At 45.8% G+C, this 25132-nt stretch overlaps 1 protein-coding gene across 1 annotated transcript in view; it reads left to right on the forward strand.

Annotated features, from left to right (window-relative positions):
* The window catches only part of DMC1 (DNA meiotic recombinase 1), a 179680-nt gene that overhangs the window by 124919 nt on the left and 29629 nt on the right, over positions 1-25132 (forward strand). Inside the window, exon 10 of the mRNA XM_075320887.1 lies at positions 2782-2855. Within this exon, the coding sequence (XP_075177002.1) occupies positions 2782-2855 (74 nt within the window). The remainder of the gene's footprint in view (positions 1-2781; positions 2856-25132) is intronic.

The raw sequence follows: 25132 nt of genomic DNA on the forward strand, positions 1-25132 counted from the left end.
TATGACAAAACGGAGGTCATTTTCGGATTCAGCGCACTCAAAAACATAAAGATTACGTGAATAACCAAAACAGCTCTCGAAAAAAAATTTTTTTGCAGACCTGTATATCAAATGGTAACTTGAACTGCCGAACTTGAAGCAAATCGTTCGAGTTCCTTGAACACCACCCAAAATCACTCGAATTTGAAATTGGCAAATGATTCGATTCGAACATCGCTCATCTTTAGTTATGATATAATCACATAGGATGACACAATGACCTTAACATTTAGGAAATTGTGTGTTGTTCTCTAATTTTGATATCCAGTGTACATTACATTTTTCTGGCAGTTTTTAGGGTGGTCTCACTAAGTGTGATTAGTTCTTTTCATTGGAATTCCCATAGTTTTTTCTCCTTTTTGATACATATTTTGGAACAGTTTTTTTGTTTAATACAGCATGCTCTACATATTGTTTTTGTTTCATGTCTTTTACCTTAAACTTTATTAGAGTAGTAAAAAACTCACTCTAAAAATGCTGATATAGAAACAAAAGCAATTGTAAAAAGACTCAAAAATGATGGTCTGTTTTTCTTTTACGTGGAAAAACAGTTGTGGAAAATACCAACTTTTTGGGATCAATTGTCATAACTTTTTCTCGTACATGGAGAAAAAAAAAAGTTTCTCCACCTTCTCATTTCTGACTGTCGGTGAAAATTGGACAGCATTCAGATGTGGTCCAAGTGTGGTCCAATTATTTTCACAGATCCGTAGACTTGCCTTGCTAATTTTGGTCCGACTCTTGGATCAACATCAAACATGTATCTGTGATTTTCCACTGACCACTTGTTTTGCAAAAAAAAAAAATCATTGACATTTGAATGGCCCCATAGATTATTACAGGTATGAGTGCTGTCAGTGAAGCCATGGATAGCAATTGTATGCAAACATCAATCATCTGAATGAGCTTGAAGGCTATGTGCGCACGTTGCATTGTTTTTTTTTGCATTTCCGCAGCGTTTTGAGCTGCAGCGTCACATTGTCAAAATGCTTTCATTCTGTTTCCCCTGCAAAGTCTGGGGGAATCATTCAAAATCCATGCGCACGATGCTTTTTTAAACGCAGCGTTTTGATTGTCAAAAATTTGACAAAATCTCTGTGTCTAGAAAAGCAGCATGTCAATTCTTTTGAGCGTTTTGGCAGCGTTCTACACCTATTAAAATCAATGAGTTGTTGTAAAACGCTACCAAAATGCTAAGCAGTGTGTTTGCACTGCTTTTTTGTTGCGATCCGCATGTTTTTTTTGACATAACAAACGCAGATCTTTCGGTCTCTCTCTCTCTGTCCATGTCAGTCTTTCCCTCTCACCCCCACTCTCATACTCACCGATCCTCGATCACCGGCACAGCGCTGCGCGGCGTTCACACTTTGGCGGCTTCTCCATTTTTGAAAATGCCGGCTGCTCATTAATCCAGCTTGTATTCCCTGCTTCCCCCTCCCACTGGCGCCTATGATTGGTTGCAGTCAGACATGCCCCCACGCTGAGTGACAGCTGTCTCACTGCAACCAATCACAGCCGCCAGTGGGCGTGTCTATATCGAGCAGTAAAAAAAATAAATAAATAATTTAAAAAAAAATGACGTGCGGTCCCCCCCAATTTGGATACCAGCCAGGGTAAAGCTACACGGCTGAAGGCTGGTATTCTCAGGATGGGGAGCTCCATGTTATGGGGAGCTCCCCAGCCTAACAATATCAGCCAGCAGCCGCCCGGAACTGCCGCATCCATTAGATGCAACAGTCCCGGGACTCTACCTGGCTCATCCCGAATTGCCCTGGTGTGGTGGCAAACAGGGTAATAAGGAGTTAATGGCAGCAGCCCATAGCTGCCACTAAGTCCTAGGTTAATCATGGCAGGCGTCTCCCCGAGATATCTTCCATGATTAACCTGTAAGCTAAAGAAAATAAACACATACACCCAAAAAATCCTTTATTTGTAATGAAAGACAAAAAAACACCCTCTTTGACCACTTTATTAACCCCTCAAAAACACCTCCAGGTCCGACGTAATCCATGCAAGGTCCCACGATGCTTTCAGCTCTGCTACATCGGAAGGTGACAGGAGCGGCAGTAGAACACCGTCGCTCCTGTCAGCTCCATGCAGCGACTGAAGTGAGTTGCGCGATCAGCTGTGCTGTCACTGAGGTTAATCGCGGCCACCGCTCTCAGGTGGAGGACTGCAGCAGTGGCCGCGAGTAACCTGAGTGAAAGCACATGCTCTTTTTGACAGTGCGGTCCCACTCGGCTCTGCTGCAAGTCTATGGGGATGCAGCAGAGCCGAGTGGGACCGCACTGACAAAAATGTGCATTCTGGATGCTTTTCAATGCCTCTCAGAACGCAGGTTTTTCGGCTGCGTTCTGAGACGCACATGCTGCGGAATCGAACGAAACGTGCGCACATAGCCTAAAGGTCACTTTCACATGCATCTGGGGTTGAATCAGTTTTGTGTGTGTGTGTGTGTGTGTGTGTGTGTGGTGTCTGTTTTTCATGAACCTATTGAATAGGCCCTTGGAAACACAGCTAGGGCATACTGACTTTTATACACTGCAGAATGCTAGAGCGATTAAAAGAACAAAAAAGAGAGAAAATCAAAAAAACCTAGACCCTTAATTGTTCTAGATATTGTGCACCAAACTTTACCATAATATGTGCAGTGCTAAGCCTTGTTCAATATGATGACAATAAGACACTAAAATTGCTAACCAACAGCTGGTATATTTTCATTAATCATTGTTTTTCTCATAGGTGAACATCAGATGGAGCTTATGGATTATGTGGCTGCTAAATTTCATGAAGAAGCTGGTGTTTTTAAGCTTTTGGTACACATTAAGATTACAAATTGTCTGTCTGGTATGGTTTCAAACAGAGGTTGCCAAACACTTGAAAGGTGGCTGAAGCATGGAGAAAATCATGAAGATGTGAAAATCTGCATTTTCTTTTATATTAATTGTTTAAAAACTCACTAATAATTCATTGTTATGGCCACACATTCCACTGAGATCTTTTTGCAGGGCTAATGATTGATTTCCAACTACCGTGTTTCCCCAAAAATAAGACACTGTCTTATATTATTTGTCCCGAAAAATGCGCTTGGGCTTATTTTCAGGGTAGGATTTATTTTTGGGAAAACATGGGTTGGGGGTAAGTTTACTCCCAAAATAAGGCAGACACCCCCCAGGATAATCATACTTACTAGACTCTGGACATCTGCGTCGCTCCCAGGTCCTCCTGCGATCCTCAAGTGATCCACAGTGTAGGTACTTGTGTGCTCCACAGTGGTCCATCCCTGCCTTCGGCTGACACACACAGTGTCGTGGAATGCATGGTGGATCTGCGGTGGAACACATCAATGTGTTCCACTGCAGGTCCTTGATGTGTTCCATCGCAGGTTCTTGCGTTCCACTATGTGCCAGTTCTCTGGAGCAGTACTGTATCACAGGGTGTTTGTATGGTGTGTGGGTTTCACCGCAGATTCTGGGGGTGTCTGCTTTCTTTATTGAAGTGTCCTGACATATTTTGTAATTTTTTAGCTGTATGAACACTTCATTATTGAACCACAACTAGGGCTTATTTTCGGGGTAGGTCTTATAGTTTAGGCTTACGCCCAGAAAATCGAAAATTCCTGCTAGGGCTTATTTTCAGGGAGACACTTAAAGGGAATCTGTCAGAAGGTTTTTGCTACCTCATTTGAGAACAGCATAATGTAAGCAAAGATATTCTTCTCTAACGATGTATCACTTGGATTACTGGCTGCAGCATTTCTGACCCAAAGATATTATTATTCACATATAGCAGAGCAGAGCGAAGCTTTCTTCACTATTATCATTGTGCCTCTAAATCCAGGAGTCTTTAAAATTGGGGCTTTATCCTCCCCATAAGATACATATCAAACTATAGCTTTTACCCTTTTGTCTATCTATACTCCTTATTTTATCTTAGGCCTGCTGTCTAGTCTGTGTATATGATAGCGCCAGTGTGATTCGGCAATTTGATCTCACATTGTAGCCCTTACTGGGGAAGGTATCTATACGGACCTAGACACCGGGTATATATGTTGTGACACTCTGCTTTTTTATGCTGTCCATATATTGGGCCTGACATGATGGGGATCACGTGGTTGTATTTGGTGACCTTGGGTGTTGCTGCATTAGCGGTCATTTGACACCCCGGACAGTTTAGCCAGTCAAATGACTCATCATGCGACTTGCACATGCATACAGCACTGACCATGCATGGAGAACATGAGGGCACATCACGTGATCACATGCACGTCACAAGGACATCACGTGAGCCTCCTAGGCTGCTTTCACACTACGTCTTTTTAACATACGTCCTGATCGTTTTTTTAACGCAGAAACGGATCCAGTGCAAATGCGTTTTCATTTCAATGCATTTGCAATGGACTCGCGTTAACATGCGTTCACCTGCGTTTGCGTGCGTTATAGTGAGGATCCAGCGACTTGCAGTTTTTTAACATCTTTCAACTTCTGCGTCCAACTTCTGCAAATTGCTGGATCCTGACTAAACAGCACGCAAACGCATGTGAACGCTGGCGTGCTGATAGACAGGATCCTGCTTGCTCTACTGAGCATGCATAGAAGCCAGCCTCCGTGATCAGTCTATCTCTCTCCTCCCTCTGTCTCTCCCCCTCCCTCTCCTGTCTCTCTCTCCCACCTGAGAGCTGCGGACACTCGTAACCAAGGTAAATATCGGGTAACCACTTATCTTAGTTACCCGATGTTTACGTTGGTAACGTATGCAGGGAGCCCGGCTCCTAGCAGCTGCAGACGCTTGTAACCAAAGTAAATATCGGGTATCCAAGCAAGTATACCCGATGTTTACCTTGGTTACGAGCCTCGCAGCTGTCAGATGCCGGCTCCCGGTCTGGCACGTTTAGTTCCCATCACTCCCGATCACATGACTCCAATGCCCGCCCCTAAACATCCAGTGACAGGATCCTGCAAAGTAACACATGCGTTTGCATGCATTTTTTGCTGTAAAAGCAGGATCCGCTTTTGCAGCAAAAAAACGTTCAGGACGCATGTTAAAAAGATGCAGTGTGAAAGCAGCCCTAGATGATGAGGGACGTGACCCATTTCTGCATAATGTAGGACCATGCAGGGTGAAACAGGAAATGGGAGAGCTACAGAGGCAACCATATGTCACATATCCTGGGCACACACCCAACTTTCCCTGACCTCCTGATGAACCTGATAAGGGACGGGAAATACGTCAGGGCCATGCTTAAGAGGAGTACCTGCTTCTATACTCTGGTTTCTTGGATTGGTTAGTTTTTACACAATGATTTAGCTATCTGGTGTCTTTTAATATTGAACATTAACCCCATTGTTGCATCGTTGGTATAATACACATATACTGATATCCCAAAAAAGATTAGCATTTTTGTTGTATCTTTTCCTTCATGCTATCAAAACCATTGTATTTAGGCATAGGTTAATGTGGACTTTTTTTTTCACAGGATACAAATTCAGCTGTGTCTAGGAACTAGAGATACGTTTATATCTGTTAGCTTTGTTTAGCTGTATCAGTTCATTGTAACTGTGTTGTTTTTTGGTACACTGCACAGGATCATATCGGTCCCTCATTGTGGTATACAGGGACATTTAGGCTATGTGCCCACGGGAGCTCGTACCTGCGGCTATATCCGCAGGTACGGCCGCAGGTTTCCCGCAGCACCTCCCTGGAATCCGCAGCTATACATAGCTACGGGATTCCAGCGGAATTGTTGCGGTAAACCTGCGGATATTCATGCGATTTACCTGCGGAACTCTTGGCCTCTATCTCCATAGTGGAGGGCCGGGATTTCCGCAGGTAAATCCGCAGGAATAATTGACATGCAGTTATGTGCGGCTGCGGGACATCCGCAGCATATTCTGCAGCCACACATTCTGCAGCATGGACACAGACACTCCCCATGTCCCATAGGGTAACATGGGGAGTGTCTGTACTTGCTGAAACCTGCGGATTTATCTAGAAAATCCAGATAAATCCGCAGGTTTTCAGCAGCAAAATCCGCAGGAGCAAGCTCCCGTGGGCACATAGCCTTAAAGAAGTTGTCCAGTTACCAAAACTGATTTTTTTTTTCTGATAAATCTTGCTAATATGTGCCCCTCAACACATCTATTATGTTTTTTCAGCAAAATTACCTTTTATTGTGCTCTAGCAGCACATCTTCATTGCTGGCTCCAGCTCTGATGGGGTTAATCTCTCTTCTGACTTCCTGGGTTTAGTTCCTACAAGTCCCAGAATTCTTTGTGGCTCTAGGGCGGTGTCTAGCTTATCTAACACACCCACTGTGTGTAACACCCCCACTCTCCTCTCCACCCAAAGCCTCCTCCCTGCCTCTTCCCTGTGTGGATGCACTGAGAGCAATCACAGAGACAGCAGCAGCTGCCAGCTCTGCACAGCCAGGGGAGGAAAGTGTGTGTGTGTGTTACAGAATTTATGATTATTAGCCGGCGCAACATGTGAAAAAAATAATTGGGGAAAAAAAAGTGACGGGGTGATGAGATTGCTTCTTTTTCCCTCTTGCCTAGTCTGTGTGTCGTCCGTATCATCCGCAAACCGCATATGACCGGATCCTGTGGATTAAATGTGCAGCGCATGCAACCGTTATTTTACCGGATCCTTCTGCAGCGGGACACAGAATTTATCGGCCGGCGCTGGAGTCAGCTGACTCCTGATCTCACAGCCCGCACACGCTGCAATGGCTGCAGGTGGGCTCATTCACATGACCGTTCCGTTTGTCCTGGTCAGTTCCTGTTTTTTTGCGGCCCCACAGACAGAACCATCTTTTCAATGTCTTTTGTGTAGGATCGGATGGTACACGGTAGCACTTCCATGTGCATCCGATCCTACAAAAAAATAAAACATCGGATGCCGTATGTCCGCTCCGTTATTATGGAACATGTCCTATTCTGTTCCGTAATAACGAACCGTGACTCAATACAAGTCAATGGGTCTGTCACAAACCACCGGGGGGGTCACTCAGAAATCCCCCGCGCTGGCTACCAGTACGTCACAATCGGGGGGTAACAAGTGGGGGTCACCCCTCCTTTATACCTCCCGACCGACAGACAGAGCACGTGACGCGCTCTCTAGCGCCCCTCTTATAGTCAGGCCAATTATGGAATTGCCCGACAATAAGCAAGGAGGCCGCTATACTACTTATGCCGATTATTGAAGGGTCCCCAGTGAGAGTAGGGTATATATTCCCCCGACCTCCGCGGGCGGAATATATAAAACCTCCCCGGATCTCACTGGCCTCCCCACAATAATCCTTGGCACAACTCGCTGCCACCAACCGCTTCACGGTAACTATTAGCCGAACACACAGACGTGGGATTCAAGATCGAGATAACAGAACAGCCCAAGATTAATTATATAATTTAATCAGCCTAAAGCACACTAGAAACTACAATATATACAATAGGGAATCTACAGAATATACATATGTCAGAGTACAGTTACAGATAAAGCATGGTTTACAAACAGGTATGCAATTCAATCAGTTACCTTGTGCGTCTGGCCACAGGGGGGCGCTGTAGACCAGGTTTCTAGGAACTCCCACAGATGTTTCCTGCACGTGACCCCCAGCGAAAGAACCCTGGAAAATGGCCGAAGTAGGGTTATCAACCTGGGCAAATCCAGGTCCCCTCCTACCTTAGTGACCTCAGAGGGAGCACTGCTCCACCCCTGGCTGGAGTTATGGACAATCCACAACATGGAATATGGGCCATAACTTTGCCTGGGAGCGTCGTAGGCGGACGCCGACGCTCTCATTGTGACAGCTATGAATTTAGCTACAGAACGAGAGGTTTCATGACTTGTCTACTAGTTCCCCATTGGCTGATATCACGCCTGGGGTATTTCCCAAGCTCCCGCTCCCATAAAAAGGGTGTGCCAGCATCGTCCGCATGCGGAGACACCATTTTTATGGTTGCCATATTTATCGGAAATATGGCTTGCGAGATATGAACCATTTTTTACTGGAGTCGTCCTGTCTGGATACTTCCAAGCTTGCTAACTAGATAGCAGCCCCTACTACAGGGTCACGGCAGGGAGTCATCCTGTGTCCATTGTTCCCACATCACCTAATCTCCATATCACAGGAGATGGCCATGGGATGTGACACCTTCACAGATGCTGGACATCTGAGAACAAGAAGGGAGGGGGCACTGCCATGGAGTGATGAGAGCGATTATGACTGGAAGTCATAATTCATCTTCATATCCCAGGGTTTGCCTCACAGGGTCCGCAAAATTCACGGAAGCAACACGGAAGCACTTCCGTGTGACTTCCGTCGGGTGCCCGTGCAGTCAGTGTCACGCTCCAGCCCCAGCCCCGCGGCTGCCCGCTCAGCAGTGTCAGCAGCTGCGGGGATGACAAGCGCTACCGTCAGGAGGTTAGTAAGTTCATTACCTACGGTGATGAAGTCCTGCCCTCCTGACGTCAGCGGTCGTCACTGCCTTCTATGCCCGCCGCTTGTCACATCACCTCTCGCTGTCGACCCGAGACTGTGACTAGTGGTGACGTCACGGGCCGCTCGCAATACTTGGTTTGTGAAGGCGGCGGTCATTGAACTCGGTGACAGCGCTGCTGTCAGGAGTGCAGCGATCATCGCAGGTAATATACCTCGCTAACCTCCTGATAGCAGCACTCGTCATGCCCTGCAGTGACCTGGGCTGACCTATTGATGTTAGCTCAGGTCACTGCACGGCTCTCCCAGCAAATAGGGAACATTCTGTTCTTCATTGACTGGGACATTGACTATGGTATGGATCGTCGTGGGACCCCCTTGTATTACACCAGACCTGGATTTGTTTTTCTTTGTAATAAATTGGTGAAAGAGGGAATGTGTTGGGGAGTGTTTTTCCAAATAAAAATGTGTTTGTTGTCTTTTTTTTTTTTTTTATTACTGCCTGGGTTGGTGATGTCGGGTATCTGATACACGCCTGACATCACTAACCCCAGGGCTTGATGCCAGGTGACATTACACATCTGGTATTAACCCCATATATTACCCCGTTTGCCACCACACCAGGGCAACGGGATGAGCTGGGAAAAGCACCAGGACTGGCACATCTAATGGATGCGCTACTTCTGGGGCGGCTGCAGCCTGCTATTTTTAGGCTGGGGAGAGTCCAATAACTGTGAACCTCCCTAGTCTGAGAATACCAGACCACAGCTGTCCGCTTTACCTTATCTGGTGATCCAATTTCGGGGGACCCCGTGTTTTTTGTTTTAAATTATTTATTTAAAATAACAGCGTGGGGTGCCCTCTGTTTCGGATTACCAGCCAAGGTGAAGCTGCCAGCTGTGGTTTGCAGGCTGCAGCCGTTTGCTTTACCCTAGCTGGCTACAAAAGATAGGGGGACCGCATGTCTTTTTTTATTATTTTTTTTTTTGGCTAAATACAAGACTAAGCACCTTAGTGCCACATGAAAGTCACAAAAGGGTGCCAGCTTAGAATATGCAGGGAGGTGGGACATTATATATGTCTTTCTCATCTATCTATCTATCTATCTATCCATCCCTCCATTCATTCATTCATTCATTCATTCATCCCTCTATCTCTCTATCTATCTATCCATCTCTATATCTACTCATCTATTTATCTTTCTTGCTGCTTCCATTTTTTGCGGTCCGCAAAAAAAACGGAAGGCACGCAGCTGTCACACAGATGCCACACGGATGCATCCGTGAAAAAAAAAGGACCATTTTTTGCGGCCCGCAAAAACGGAACGGTCATGTGAATGTAGCCTTAACAGCAGTCACTGCCTGCTGCCGATCACATGTGACCGTGTGCGGGCTGTGTGTGCGGGCTGTGTGTACAGGAGTTCAGCTGAGTTCAGATCAGCTGACTCAAGTGTCGGACGATTAGGCTGGGGCCACACGGGGATTACTGCAATCCCCTCGCATTACACTCGGCTCACGCTCAGTACAGCAGAGCTAAGTGTCATGCTGGTGTCCCTGCGACTGAGGTCCGACTGTGCGAGCAGACCTCAGCTGTGGGGGGCGGTCCGGCACTCGAGGGGTGGGCCATCACTGAGGAGGGGTTTCTCTCCTTCTCTCCTCCGTAGTCCACCGATGTACCCCAAGTGCAGTGCGATTTTTCTCTCACCCCATACACTTGTTTGTTTGTTTTAATGTTTTGTTTATTAAGGCAAAAAAAGAGAATACATAGTCAACAGAAGACACAGACTTAACTAATATTGGTACGATTGATGCAATTGTTACAAAGGCTTCCCTTATGTTTCTATGGCACTTAGCACCTGTACAAGATCTGACCTAAGCCAGACATCATTAGGCTTATCCATCAGGCAATAGGGATGATCAATCTAAATTGTCAGCCTGGTTTCTGGATTAACATGAAACAGTTTTCTAATCTTGAGTAACAAAGGAACTAGGAGAAGAAGAGAAGAGAAGAGGAGGGGGATAGCTTGAGTAAGGGTAAGCGAGGTTGTTTCACTTGAAGTTCAGATAAAAGAGTCAAGTCAGCAATCTCAGGAAACGAATAGAGAGAGGGGATAGAAGAGACAGGAAGAAGGAGAAAGATTTTGGTCATAGGTCTAATCCTACCGTGGACATAATGATCTACAGGCCGTCATTCAGCTTGCTAGTGAGAGGGTGAGGCGGCCTGAAGTACACCATGTTGCCTACTGTGAGGTGACAGCTAGAAATTGGGGTTTAGACTTATAGGTCTGCCATGCGTTCCATACCTGGAGGAAAGAGAGCATATTTTGACTAGACAGGGCTGAAAGTTCCTCAACATGGTATAATTGATCAATTTTCAGCACAAGCTGCGTGAGAGAGGGAGTTTTCGTTGTGCGCCACAGTTGAGCAATAAGAAGTTTACAAGCTGAGCCCACAAATGAAGCTAGTTTCGAAGTAGCTTTATCTTTGGGCCACATTGGGAAGTTCAGAAGCAAATGTCTAGGGTCTAGAACCCCCTTTTTGCCTGTGAGGTCAAATATTAACTGTGATGCTGTCCGCCAGAAGGTCTGGACCATCGGACATGTCCACCACACGTGCAAATATGTTCCCTTGTCCCTCTCGCAGCGCCAGCATTGATCTGAGGTGGAGGAACTCCACGTACTAGACGAGGTGGGGACAATGTACCATCTCGTTATCACTTTGAAAGAATTCTCTTGAAGTCTCACTCAACACGACAGACCGTGTGAGGCCTTGTAAATTTGGCTCGTTTGTAAATCGGTAAATGTAGTACTCAGGTCCCTTTCCCATTTTAGTATATACGCTCTCTTCACCACCAGTTTTTTTGTGAGCAGAGTATGGTATAGATTAGAAAGAATCTTCCGGGGGGCCCGGGTTTGCATGCAGTAAGATTCAAATGTAGTTAGAGGTCTGTCTAGATGGGTATGGGGTAATAATGGGTGGATCACGTGTTTTAATTTCGTATGATGGAGAAATGTGAGCTTAGAGAGGAGGGGATTCGTATACATCTCTTGGTTAGATATCAAACAGCCATCTACCAAAAGATCAGCCACCGGAACAGTTACGTTGGACAGAAATGTGGACTTCGAGGACGCGGCTTGGTTTACATCTGCGTCTAGTATGTCGGAAACTAGGGTTAGGGGGGAGAGAGGTGGAGCCAACATCTCCCTATTCTCCCTCCATTTTTGCAAAAGAGTTCTCGTTAGTTCGTTCGTAAGGGTTCTTTTATCTTTCCGGTTAGGGGGGGGAAAGTAACATAGCTCGCAGAGGGGAGGGGGCTAGATATTCTTCTATAGATATCCACAGTTTACTCGGTGGGTTTCTGATCCAGTCCACCGTTCTGGAGAGGACGGCGGCTTGGTAATATAGCGATATATTAGGTAATCCCATGCCCCCTTTATCTTTTGGAAGGTTCAATGTGTGGAAGTTGATTCTCGGTTTAAGTTTGTTCCAGACGTAGTTGGAGATTAAAGAATTACATTGAGAGAGAAATGCTGTTGGAATTGGTATGGGCAACATTTGAAATAGGTAGATAAACTTTGGGAGTATAATGCTTTTAATTATGTTTTTCCGGCCCATCCACGTAAGAAAGGGAGCCTTCCACGCGGATATTTGTGCGGTAAGATTAGGGAGAAGGGGCTTGTAATTGAGGTCAAACAAGGACTTGAAGGTTTTCCCTAGCTTGATGCCTAGGTATGTTATGTGGCTATTTGGCCATTGAAAAGGAAACGAGTTTTGGAGAGACTTAGTAACTTTACTGGAGATATTAATGCTTAATGCTTCTGATTTAGATAGACCAGTGGCCATATTCCTCTAATAATTTCGTAATGGCAGGGAAGCCCCTCTCCGGTCTAGACATCACCACCAACAAGTCATCGGCAAAAGCAGCGGACCTATGGTGAATTCCCTGCAGGGTGAACCCCTCAATTTCCCGGTCTTGCTGAATGGCATATAGCAGTGGCTCCATGACCAAGACAAATAGTAGAGGGGATAAGGGGCATCCCTGCCTTGTGCCATTTTTAATGTCAAGGGGGTCAGTAAGAGTATTGTTTATCTTAATCCTGGCCGTGGGGGACGTGTACAACTGTAGAATCGCGCGTGTGGCATTAGGAGGAAAATGGAAAGCCTCCAGCGTTCCCTGCAAGAAGGTCCAGTCCACCCTATCGAACGCCTTCTCGGCGTCCGTTCCCAGCAGCACCAGAGGCAGCTTATGAATCCTGGCGTGTTGCATTCAATTTATTATTCTTAGCGCGTTATCCTTCCCCTCTCTACCCCTAACAAAACCAGATTGTTCTGGAGAGATGAGATCAGGGAGGATATCCGCCACTCGGTTAGCAATTAAGCTAGCATATATCTTTAGATCCACATTCAGGAGAGAGATGGGCCTGTAGTTTCCACAACACTCCGGATCTTTCCCGTCTTTGTGTATTAATGAAATATGCGCCTCCAGTGCTTGCTTGGGTATGGGGTCGCCGAGTAGCAGAGCGTTGCATGATGCCAGAAGGTGATCCCCCAGGATGTCAAAGAATTTTTTATAATAGATGATGGGAAGGCCATCTGGACCTGGTGCCTTTCCCACGGGGCTTCTGGACAGGATGGACTGAACCTCAGCTCGGGAGAACGGTTTTTCCAGGGACGCCTGTTGTAATTTGGAAAGCTTCGGAAGATTTAATTTAGCTAAGTAGCTTTGTATACCGCATTTCCTCCTGTCTTTCTCCTTTGCCGACTCTTCCGGCCGAATCTGATATAAATTTTTATAGAATCGAAGGAATTCTTCCGAGATTTGGGAATAGTCTTGCGTACGTTGGCCCTGAGCGGTTTTAATTACATGTACAAAAGTGCGAGCCTGTCTTTTCTTTATCAGGGACATCATAAGTTTAGAGGCTTTATCCCCATGTAGGAACATACGGTTCCTCCATCCAAGATAAAATTTTGCCGACTGTTTATTAAGTATATCCCTAAGTTCCACACGTTTCGCGGTCAGTTGTTCTAGTGTCTGTTGGGAAAGAGACTTCTTATGCTGAGCCTCCAGCGTGGCTATCTCAGCATACAAAGTCTGCAGAAACAATTTCCTCTGCTTATTGAGGTGTGAGGAAATGGAGATCAACTCTCCCCTAATGACCGCCTTATGTGCTTCCCACAACATTGGAGCCGCAATATCTTGTGTCTTGTTCTCTGCAAAATAATTACGGAGACATTCAGATATGCGCTTCTTATTTTCTTCCGAGGAGAGAATTGATTCATTCAATCTCCATGTACGGTGAAGCCAATACGGCCTCAGGAGTGAGAAACTGACTGAGACATAAGAATGGTCAGAGTAGGGAGTTGACTGGATCTCTGTGTCATTGACATTAGGTAGTAGATGTCTAGGTAGAAAAATGTAGTCAAGTCTGTGGTATGATTTATGAGGATTAGAGAAGAATGTATAGTCCCTGGTTGTGGGATGTTGATAACGCCAGATATCTATCAGAGAGAGGGAAAGAAGAGAGCATTTAATCCGAGATAGGTCCCTTAGAGAGAGGTGGCTTTTCTTTGCAGTGGAATCTAGTTTAGGTTCCAAAGCCACGTTAAAATCACCGCAAAGTATTGGGGTACCTTCCGAAAAAGCCCGAAATTTTTTAAGTGTGGAAATCAACCAGCGGATCTGTTTGACATTTGGGGCGTATACATTCCCCAAGGTTACTATAGAGCCGGCTAATATGCCCTTGACGAAAATGAACCGTCCCTCTGGGTCAATAACGACATCTCGAGCTAGGAAGGGTATATCTTTAGCAATGGCTATAGAGACCCCTCTAGAACCTTTATGTGGGGAGGGGGCATGGAACCAGGTGTTATAGTGTGCCTTGCTAAAGTTTGGGATTTTGCCATCTCGAAAATGCGTTTCTTGGAAGAATATCATATCTGCGTGCTTCTTTTGTAGGCTATGTAGGGTCTGTGACCTTTGTATGGGGGAATTTAACCCATGTGCGTTAAGGCTTATTACCGTAAATACCTTATGTTGTGATGCCATGGTAATACCTGCGGTAGGACCATCTGTTCTTTTTCCGTCGGGGTGAGTGGACCAGACCTATGACCAATAGAAGAAAAGAAGAGATAGAAAGAGCAGGGGATAGAGAGAGATTCAGAGGAAAACAGGGTATTAGAATCAACATTTTCAACTATTTGAAATTCAAACAAATAAGTGTGCATCAAGAGGGAGCAAAAGGCGCGAAACCCCTATAATGACTTCATGTTATAACTAGCATAAACAATAGTGTGCAACAATAGATCCAATCAAGGGTCCCTTCAAGGGGGCTCTCCTTCAGAGTTCATCTGGAGTTTCTTCGCTGCTTTGCGTCTGGATCTGTGGGTCTTTGGAGTAAGACTATGCCAAGGTGTCGGGTCTGGAAGCATTTATAGTGTAGATGTCGAACGATGGAGTTCAATCTCCGGGTATTTCTCCAGCGTGATCCCCAGATCTTCACAAATCCGTCTTATCTCCGCAGAAGTTTTGGCTTGGTAGTGTTTTCCATTAGCAGATACAGCGATGCCAAATGGAAATAACCAGCGGTATGGAAACTGGCGTTGGCGTAACACTGTTGTGAAGGGTTGTAGCAATCTCCTTTTGGTCAGGGTGGTGGAAGCAAGGTCCTGGAAAATCAGAATTTTAGAGCCTTCATGACTTATAGACTCCGCTCCTCTGGCTTTTTTAATAATAAATTCTTTAACTCGGTAATCCAGGAAGCGGCATATGACATCCCTTGGTGGATCCCCTTGTTTGGGACGGGGTCTCAAAGATCTATGAGCTCTTATCAGTTCCAAAGTTGGAGCAGGGTCAGAGTCAGACTCCAACAGATCAGAAAAGATGCCCTGTAGGGTCGGGATCAAAGCTTCATTTGCCACCGATTCTGGGAGTCCCTTTAATCTGAGGTTGTTTCGCCTTTCTCTGTTTTCATGATCTTCCAGGATGGCATGAATTTGATTGATGTTGTCCTCCTGTTGGCGAAGACAGGAGATGACAGTGTTGGAAGTGGAGGTTAAAGTGGCTTGGGCAGCTTCCAGGGTTTCCACCCTGTGTCCAATTTGGCCGATTTCTTGTTTAATATCTGACAGTTCCCTTGCTACTGGTTCCAGCGCATTTTTGAGGATCCGTTTTATAAAAGGTCTTGAGATGGGGAGATTCTTGCTGTTGTCTGCGCCTTCAGTGTCACTTTCGTCGTCATCCATATCTTGTGCATCATTAGTAGACATGCTTTGGGGGCTGCCTGTTTTAGAATCAGCTGTATGTAGATGTTTTTTAAGAAACTTATCGACATCAGCCTGGGTAGTGGTTTTAACTGGTCTGGGCAGAGAGCTGGCTCGAGCGTTGCCAATTTTGACCATGGTAGAGTCAGACATGTGTGGTATTATGCTTGAGAGAATGAATAGTAGGGGTTAGGCCACCCTACTCCCTCCTGACAGCACTGAGTCTAGAACATTGTACGCCCCTAGATAGGGGGAAGGAGGTAGGAAGAGAGTGTCTCTATGCTAGGGGTATTTCTGCGAGACCACTCTCTATAACGACCCCACCATGAGACTTCTCTGGTTGCCTCGGGGCCCAGGCAGGTGTGTGGAGCTGGATCCCAAAGAGACCACCTGTCCCCAGCCAAGGTATGACAGGCCAAATGTGCGGTGACCGAGCTCCCTGTTGTAAGGGGGGGCACAGATCTTCCCCTCTTGATTCTTGGTTTCTCTGGGATGAAGTGGGGAGGGGGGGTCCCCTTCAACGGCAATCCGTTCCCCCTTCTTCACCCCCACTAGTCCAATTTTCAATATGAGGAGATTTAATCCGGCGTCTCCCCCTCTGCACTGGCCCCTGCAGTCCCTGCGGCCCCGCACTCAGTAAGATGGTCGGCTACTGTTCCACGCGTGGGTGCTATGGAGGAGGGGGGGACGCTGGGACGCCGGGCGCTCTCGGCCGGGCCTGTGTGGCCTTATGGGATGGATTCAGGGCTCACCGGGGGTATCCGGTGCGTCTGAGGAGCGGGCGCAGGACCGGGCCCAGAGGTACCGCTCACTCACCACCAGGTCTTCTCCCCGGGTGCCGCAGACTTCACTGGAGCGCCGCTCGCAGCCGCCTCGTGACCTCCAGCTCGGTCCCAGGTACTCCAAGCGGCTTCCCCAGGATCCCCCGCAGCCCACCGCCACCTCCGCTCCGGACACGCCGACTAATCTGGTGGATGACGGGACTCACATTCCCCGCTGGCCGACCGCTGTGTTCCCGCAGCCTGTGAGATCCTCCGGCCCGGCGTGATCTCCCAAAATGGCGGCGGTGCGTCTCCTGTCGCTTCACTGAGCGGCGTGTCAGCGGTACCTTGATCTGGGGCGGAGGGGGGCGAGGGTAGTCCGGCCCCCGGATCCCAGTTCACACTCTTAGCTCCCGCTGGTGGTCCGTAGGCGTCCTCCGGGAGTCTGCGGTCCTCAGAGGTCGCGCTTCTTGGATCCTGCCGCCTTCAGCGGCCTGCCCGGTCCCAGTGCCAGAGGGCTCCTGGAGGGTGACCCAGAGGGGCCAGATGGAAAATAAGGGTCTCTCTTCTCCTGGGGTGTTCTGGGGACGTGGATGGGGGAGCCGAACGGCTGTATTTTCCGTCCAGGAGCAGGATGTCCGACGATGGTTCAGGAGCTCCCAAATCCACGTCTGCCCTCACCAGCGGCCATCTTGGAACCTCCACCCCATACACTTGAATGGGTAAAAGAGAGTCTTGCATTACAATTGCAGCATGCTGCGATTGTTTTCTTGGTCCAATTAGGGCTGAGAAAATAATTGCTCATGTGTGCTGACACACAGGCTAATATTGGCCCGAGTGGAATGCGATGTTCTATCGCACTGCACTTGCACTGTTTTTTTTCGCCGTGTGGCTTAGACCTTACTTGTTTTGTGTCCCCCTGCATCCATCACAGCATGTGCGGGCTGGAGTTCAGCTGAGTTCAGATGAGCTGACTCCAGTGCTGGACTGAACTCAGGTGACCTCACAGCCCGTACACGCTGCGATGGATGCAGGGGGACACAGAACAAGTAATCGGCCGACACTGGAGTCATCTGATTACTTGGGATGAATGAGCAGTAAAATGCTCTGGTGCTCGATGGGCAAAGCCCATGTCGATTTTTTTTTTTTTTTTTTTAAAAAAAAAAAAAAAAAAAAATTCATTAAAAATAAAAAAAAAAAATAAAAAAAAATCAAATTGTTTGTGGGCTCCCGCTGCATTTTCTATTGCTAAGGGTAATCCATGCAGCTACTGGCTGCTAACCCCTGCTGCTTGGTGTTACTTTCACTGGCAATAGAAATCCAGGGAAGCATTTTTTTTTTTATAAAGGTTTTTGCCTGAAAACGTTTTTAAAAAAATTACGTGGGCTTCGCCGTATTTTTTGTACGCTAGCCAGGTACAGCAGGCAGGTACGGCTGCCCCCAACCCCCAGCTTCCTATTTGTACCCGGCTGGGAACTAAAAATATAGGGAAGCCCTTTTTTTTTTATTTCATGAATTTCATGAAATTAAAAAAAAAATGACGTGGGCTTCGCCATATTTTTGTTTGCTAGCCAGGCACAGCAGGCAGCTACGGGCTGCCCCCAACCCCCAGCTGCCTATTTGTACCCGGCTGGGAACCAAAAATATAGAGCCCTTTTTTTTTCATGAATTTCATGAAATAATTTTAAAAAAAAAATGACGTGGGCTTCGCCGAATTTTTGAGTCCAGCCAGGTACAACTAGGCAGCTGGGGATTGGAATCCGCAGTGCAGGGTGCCCAAACTTTCTGGGACCCCCGCTGCGAATTGCAGTCCACAGCCGCCCCAGAAAATGGCGCTTTTATAGAAGCGCCATCTTCTGGCGCTGTATCCAACTCTTCCAGTGGCCCTGGTGGCAGGTAGCACGCTGGGTAATAAGGGGTTAATACCAGCTATGTTTTACCAGCTGGTATAAGGCCCGAGATTCTTAATGTCAGGCCAAGTTTAACCTGGCCATTAAGAATCTCCAATAAAGGGTTTAAATAAAAAAAAAAAATGACACCACACAGAGAAAAATACTTTATTAGAAATAAATACACAGACACAGTAGGGACTCCATGTTTATTACTCCCTCCACAATGGAGAGATTTCTGTACTGACCATGCTAGGAGAGAGCGAGGGGGGGGAGGAAAAGAGAGCGGGGGAGGAAAAGAGAGCGAGGGGGGGAGGAAAAGAGAGCGAGGGGGGAGGAAAAGAGAGCGAGGGAGGGAGGAAAAGAGAGCAAGGGGGAGGAGGAAAAGAGAGCGAGGGAGGGAGGAAAAGAGAGCGAGGGGGGGAGGAAAAGCGAGCGAGCGAGGGAAGAGGGCGAGGGGGGGAAGAGAGCGAGGGGGGTGGAGAGAGCGAGAGGGAAAAGAGGGGGGGCAGAAGAGTGGGGGGAGAGAAGAGTGGGGGGAGAGAAAAGATGGGGGGGCAGAGGTGCTCTGTCACCAACTGTCTCCACTCTGTGACTTGTGGTGCAGGTGACAGAGTGCAGACAGTTGGTCCCATGCAGCAGGACAGGTGGCAGAGCACAGCGGTGACATGCCTGTCAGTGTCTGCTGGTTGCTGCGTCCTGTAGTGCTGCTGGGCGGGTGGACAGTGTGATCAGATTCTTACGTGCAGGGGGGGATTTCAGCTGAAGAACCCCCCCTGTATTCCACACTGGCACCCCGTGCCTCACCATCTGCAGAACGCTTAGCCGGCTCCACACTGACGTCCTCCGTCTCCTCCCCTCGATGCTGGGCTGTGACGTGCGTTAGTCACCGCCCACAGCCCTGTCACTCAATCTGAGTGGTGCCAGCCTCCTCTGACGTACCCGTCAAGTTTGAGAGCCCGGAACTTGCCGGGCCGTAAGAGGATACTGGCGGCCACAGCTCCAGGGGGTCATGTGACAGGCACGGAGCGTGCAGGATAGCGCCGCTCAGTGCCAGAAATGGAAACAGAAGCCAATGAAGAAGATGCATATAATGGTAAGTAGAACTCATACAGAAAATAAAAAAAATGGGTGAACCACCCCTTTAAGGCTTTAGCAGGGATAGAGGAGGAGGAGTGGGAGCAACACATTGCAATGCCAACCTCCGCTGTTAGGTACAGAATGATACAACGGTCAACCTAGGGCCACTAAGGTAGCAACAATTGTTTTATATATACACTACAGTTCAAAAGTTTAAGGTCACCCAGACAATTTTGTCTTTTCCATGAAAAATCATACTTTTATTTATCAAATGACTTGCATAATGAATAGAAAATATAGTCCAGACATTGACTAGGTTAGAAATAATGATTTTTACTTGAAATAATAATTTTCTCCTTCAAACTTTGCTTTCGTCAAAGAATACTCCCTCTGCAGCAATTACAGCTTTGCAGACCTTTGGTATTCTAGCTGTTAATTTGGTGAGGTAATCTGGAGATATTTCACCCCATACTTCCAGAAGCCCCGCCCACAAGTTGGATTGGCTTGATGGACACGTTTTGCGTACCATACGGTCAAGCTGCTCCCACAACAGCTCAATAGGGTTGAGATCTGGTGACTGGGCTGGTCACTGTATTACAGATAGAATACCAGCTGCCGCCTTCTTCCCTATATAGTTCATACATAATTTGGAGGTGTGCTTTAGGTCAATGTCCTGTTGTAGCATGAAATTGGCTCCAATCAAGCGCTGTCCACAGAGTATGGCATGGCGTTACAAAATGGAGTGATAGCCTTCCTTATTCAAAATCCCTTTTACCTTGTGCAAATCTCCCACTTTACCAGCACCAAAGCAATCCCAGACCATCACATTGCCTGACGCCATCTGTCAAGCATGGTGGAGGTACTCTTCCAGCATCTTTTCAGTTGTTCTGCATCTCACAAATGTTCTTCTGTATGATCCAAACACCTCAAACTTTAATTCGTCTGTTGACAACACTTTTTTCCAATCTTCCTCTGTCCAATGTCTGTGTTCTTTTGCCCATATTAATCTTTTCCTTTTATTAGCCAGTCTCAGATTTGGCTTTTTCTTTGCCGCTCTGCCCTGAAGGCCAGCATCGCCTCTTCATTGTACACGTTGACACTGGCGTTTTGTGGGTACTATTTAATGAAGCTGCCAGTTGAGGAACTGTGAGGCGTCGATTTCTCAAACTAGAGAGACTCTAGTGTACTAGTCTTGTTACTCAGTTGTGCAGCGCGGCCTCCCAATTCTCTTTCTACTCTGGTTAGAGCCTGTTTTGTGCTCTCCTCTGAAGGGAATAGTACACACCGTTGTAAGAAACCTTCAGTTTCTTGGCAATTTCTCACATGGAATATCCTTAATTTCTAAGAACAAGAATAGACTGTCAGGTTTCACATGAAAGTTCTCTTTTTCTGGCCATTTTGAGAGTTTAATGGAGCCAACAAATGTAATGCTCCAGATTCTCAACTAGCTCAAAGGAAGGTCAGTTTTATAGCTTCTCTAATCAGCAAAACTGTTTTCAACTGTACTAACATACTTGCACAAGAGTTTTCAAGGGCTCTCTAAACATCCATTAGCCTTCTAACACAGTTAGCAAACACAATGTACTATTAGAACACTGGAGTGGTGGTTGTTGGAAATTGGCCTCTATACACCTATGTAGATATTGCATTAAAAACCAGACGTTTGCAGCTAGAATAGTCATTTACCACATTAATAATGTATAGAGTGTATGTCTGTTTAATTTAATGTTGGTTTCATTGAAAAAAAAAGAGCTTTCCTCTCAAAAATAAGGAGATATCTAAGTAACCCTAAACTTTTAAACTGTAGTGTGTGTGTATATGTGTATATATATATATATATATATATATATATATATATATATATATATATATGTATATATACACATATATATATATAAAAAAACGGTATATACATAATATATATATATATATATATATATATATGTAAAAAGGAAAATATCAAGCCAGCTAACCATTCTTCAGGCTCCATGGAGTAATATGCCACATTCTCTGAACATGCAGGGAGAGGGTTGGAGCTTACCACCAGTATTGGAAAAAGGAAAAAAATACTCCAGCACAATCACAGATCCTCAGCCGTCTTTAAAATCCAAATTTTTATTCAAATGGTTAAAAGTCCATGAGACATGCACTCGTCCAAATATAGCAGTGAGTTCACATAGGGACTACATGTCCGACCGACAATGGGAATCAGCACAGGAGAGAGGACAGGGGAGTGTATGTCACTTACAAAACATAAAATAATTAAAATTGTAAAATATACACTTAAAAAGTAAATCACAGAATTTTAACTTGAATGCTTCAACAGATTGTATGCCCATACTGCCAAAAAACGGCAACAAATTTTCAACCAAGTCAGAGTATTATGCAATTTCTATATTTACCTCTCATATTCAACAGTTAGGGGTACTTTGCACACTACGACATCGCAAGCCGATTGTAGCGATGCCGAGCGCGATAGTCCCCGCCCCCGTCGCAGATGCGATCTCTTGTGATAGCTGCCGTAGCGAACATTATCGCTGCGGCAGCTTCACATGCACTTACCTGCCCTGCGACGTCGCTCTGGCTGGCGAACCGCCTCCTTCCTAAGGGGGCGGGTCGTGCGGCGTCACAGCGACGTCACACGGCAGGTGGCCAATAGAATCAGAGAGGCGGAGATGAGCGGGATGTAAACATCCCGCCCACCTCCTTCCTTCCTCATTGCAGCCGGGACGCATTTACGGAGATGTTCCTCGCTCCTGCGGCTTCATACACAGCGATGTGTGCTTCCGCAGGAACGAGGAACAACATCGTACCTGTCGCTGCAGCGACATTATGGAAATGCCCGACACTACACAGATCATACAATTTCGACACTTTTGCACTCGTTATTCGTATTAAAAACGATTCACATACTCCGATGTCTTTAATGAACAGGAGAAGAAGTATACCAAAAATAGGGATCACAAAAAAAAAAAAAAAAATAGGTACAAAAAATCTTTATTGAAAGGCATAAAGACCGCACTACCAAACACACTGGTAATGTGGGACACATGAATTGCACATTAAAAACAGTTAAAAAAGCCAAATAGGCATACATTTCAAAGTCAGAACCCTTAATGAGAAAATAATAGCAAATAATATACTCAAAGGGAACCTCTCAAAAGTGAAACCGGTAGGTAGGGGAATATAAGAGATTATGTTAACCTAAGCATCAAATTCTATAATAGCGTTGTCGCCTATGGGTGAAGCAAAGCGTTCTCATATGATACCGTAAGATGACAAAAAAATCAATGACCCAGGTCCAACCGGTACAAATATAAAGGTAATGAGAGCTCAAGACAAGGTGATCAACCGTAGGTTTAACAAATTTGTGCTAGCCCAGTACAATATAATATATGTACACAGAAGATGTTCTATGCACTCTGCACATTATGGAAAAAATGTGCAAGTGCAAATGTCAGTGTAGGTACAGTATAAAAAGAAGTGTGCAATAGACACCCAATAACACACTATTATAAAGTAGTTCCCAGGAAACACAGGTGCACCTGTGTCCAGGGAACTAGAGGATAGAACCAATAGATTATAAATTAAGGTAGAAACCTATAGTGAGCAAAACCTATGATGTTCAGGTTATCTATTGCAAAGCAAGATAAACAGGCTAGCAAACCTACAGAAAATAACGGTAATCGTGATGCATCAGGAAATAGCGCTAGGTATAAAACCACATAGAAACAATTACCTAACCAGGCACAAGTAAAGTGAGGGTGGGTTCTGGCGTGATTGCCCTACCCCACGCGTATCGCCACTTAGAAAAGTGGCTTCCTCAGGGGAGAAAGAGGGGCAAAGCACAATCCACTGTGAGCCCTATTTAACTAACAAAATTGATTTGATAAACGCTTACCAGTGTGTCATTTTGTTAAAGGAGGCTTGGCGTTTTCTTGGGCTGATGGCGGCCGCCATCTTGGCTGAATCACGTGGTTCAAGCCAGTCAATTAGAGTAAGTCTCTATTGCGCATGCGCAAGAGAAGCAATGTCGAGTGGGAAATGCCTCACTGCGCATACGTAAGCCGTACGGCATTGTAGAAAATCAACAGCAAACACAGAATAGGAGGAAGCTCTGAATGACAGTCAGAATTACAGTATAGATTGCTTAAAGTTGCGCTGAAGTAATAAAGTACTAGTGTGGTTACGACTACGATGTAAAATTATTGTGCCTAGAGGCTATTTACAATGCGCATGCGCAGGGGTCATAGCACTGTATGCAAAACACATCGCCCAGGCTCAAAGGAGAGGAATTCCCCTGATTGGTACCGGGCGAATCACCAAAAAAGGAATTGCACTGTGGAGCCTCATAGTACAAAACGCGCTCAAATATATTTGAGAGCTGCACACACTAAACATGCTACAGGCGCAGCGCTGAAAATAGTTATGCAAAAATACAAGGAAATTGCCTCAAAAGAGGCATTAGATGTCAATCTTCTAATCACAAGAAATAGATCAGAGTAAATGGTAATAAGGTTAATGAGTAAAAATCTAGTTACATGTAACCCTTCATGATTTGGACACAAAAACATTGTGGAAAGTATTGCAAAAAGTTGTTAGAGATCATTGTATAACCAGATCAATTTATAGATTTTAGATATTGATCATGAAGGGTTACATGTAACTAGATTTTTACTCATTAACCTTATTACCATTTACTCTGATCTATTTCTTGTGATTAGAAGATTGACATCTAATGCCTCTTTTGAGGCAATTTCCTTGTATTTTTGCATAACTATTTTCAGCGCTGCGCCTGTAGCATGTTTAGTGTGTGCAGCTCTCAAATATATTTGAGCGCGTTTTGTACTATGAGGCTCCACAGTGCAATTCCTTTTTTGGTGATTCGCCCGGTACCAATCAGGGGAATCCCTCTCCTTTGAGCCTGGGTGATGTGTTTTGCCTACAGTGCTATGACCCCTGCGCATGTGCATTGTAAATGGCCTCTAGGCACAATAATTTTACATCGTAGTCGTAACCACACTAGTACTTTATTACTTCAGCGCAACTTTAAGCAATCTATACTGTAAATCTGACTGTCATTCAGAGCTTCCTCCTATTCTGTGTTTGCTGTTGATTTTCTACAATGCCGTACGGCTTACGTATGCGCAGTGAGGCATTTCCCACTCGACATTGCTTCTCTTGCGCATGCGCAATAGAGACTTACTCTAATTGACTGGCTTGAACCACGTGATTCAGCCAAGATGGCGGCCGCCATCAGCCCAAGAAAACGCCAAGCCTCCTTTAACAAAACGACACACTGGTAAGCGTTTATCAAATCAATTTTGTTAGTTAAATAGGGCTCACAGTGGATTGTGCTTTGCCCCTCTTTCTCCCCTGAGGAAGCCACTTTTCTAAGTGGCGATACGCGTGGGGTAGGGCAATCACGTCAGAACCCACCCTCACTTTACTTGTGCCTGGTTAGGTAATTGTTTCTATGTGGTTTTATACCTAGCGCTATTTCCTGATGCATCACGATTACCGTTATTTTCTGTAGGTTTGCTAGCCTGTTTATCTTGCTTTGCAATAGATAACCTGAACATCATAGGTTTTGCTCACTATAGGTTTCTACCTTAATTTATAATCTATTGGTTCTATCCTCTAGTTCCCTGGACACAGGTGCACCTG

Source organism: Anomaloglossus baeobatrachus, chromosome 8 (assembly GCF_048569485.1).
Source record: "Anomaloglossus baeobatrachus isolate aAnoBae1 chromosome 8, aAnoBae1.hap1, whole genome shotgun sequence".
NCBI classification, from domain to species: Eukaryota; Metazoa; Chordata; class Amphibia; order Anura; family Aromobatidae; genus Anomaloglossus; species Anomaloglossus baeobatrachus.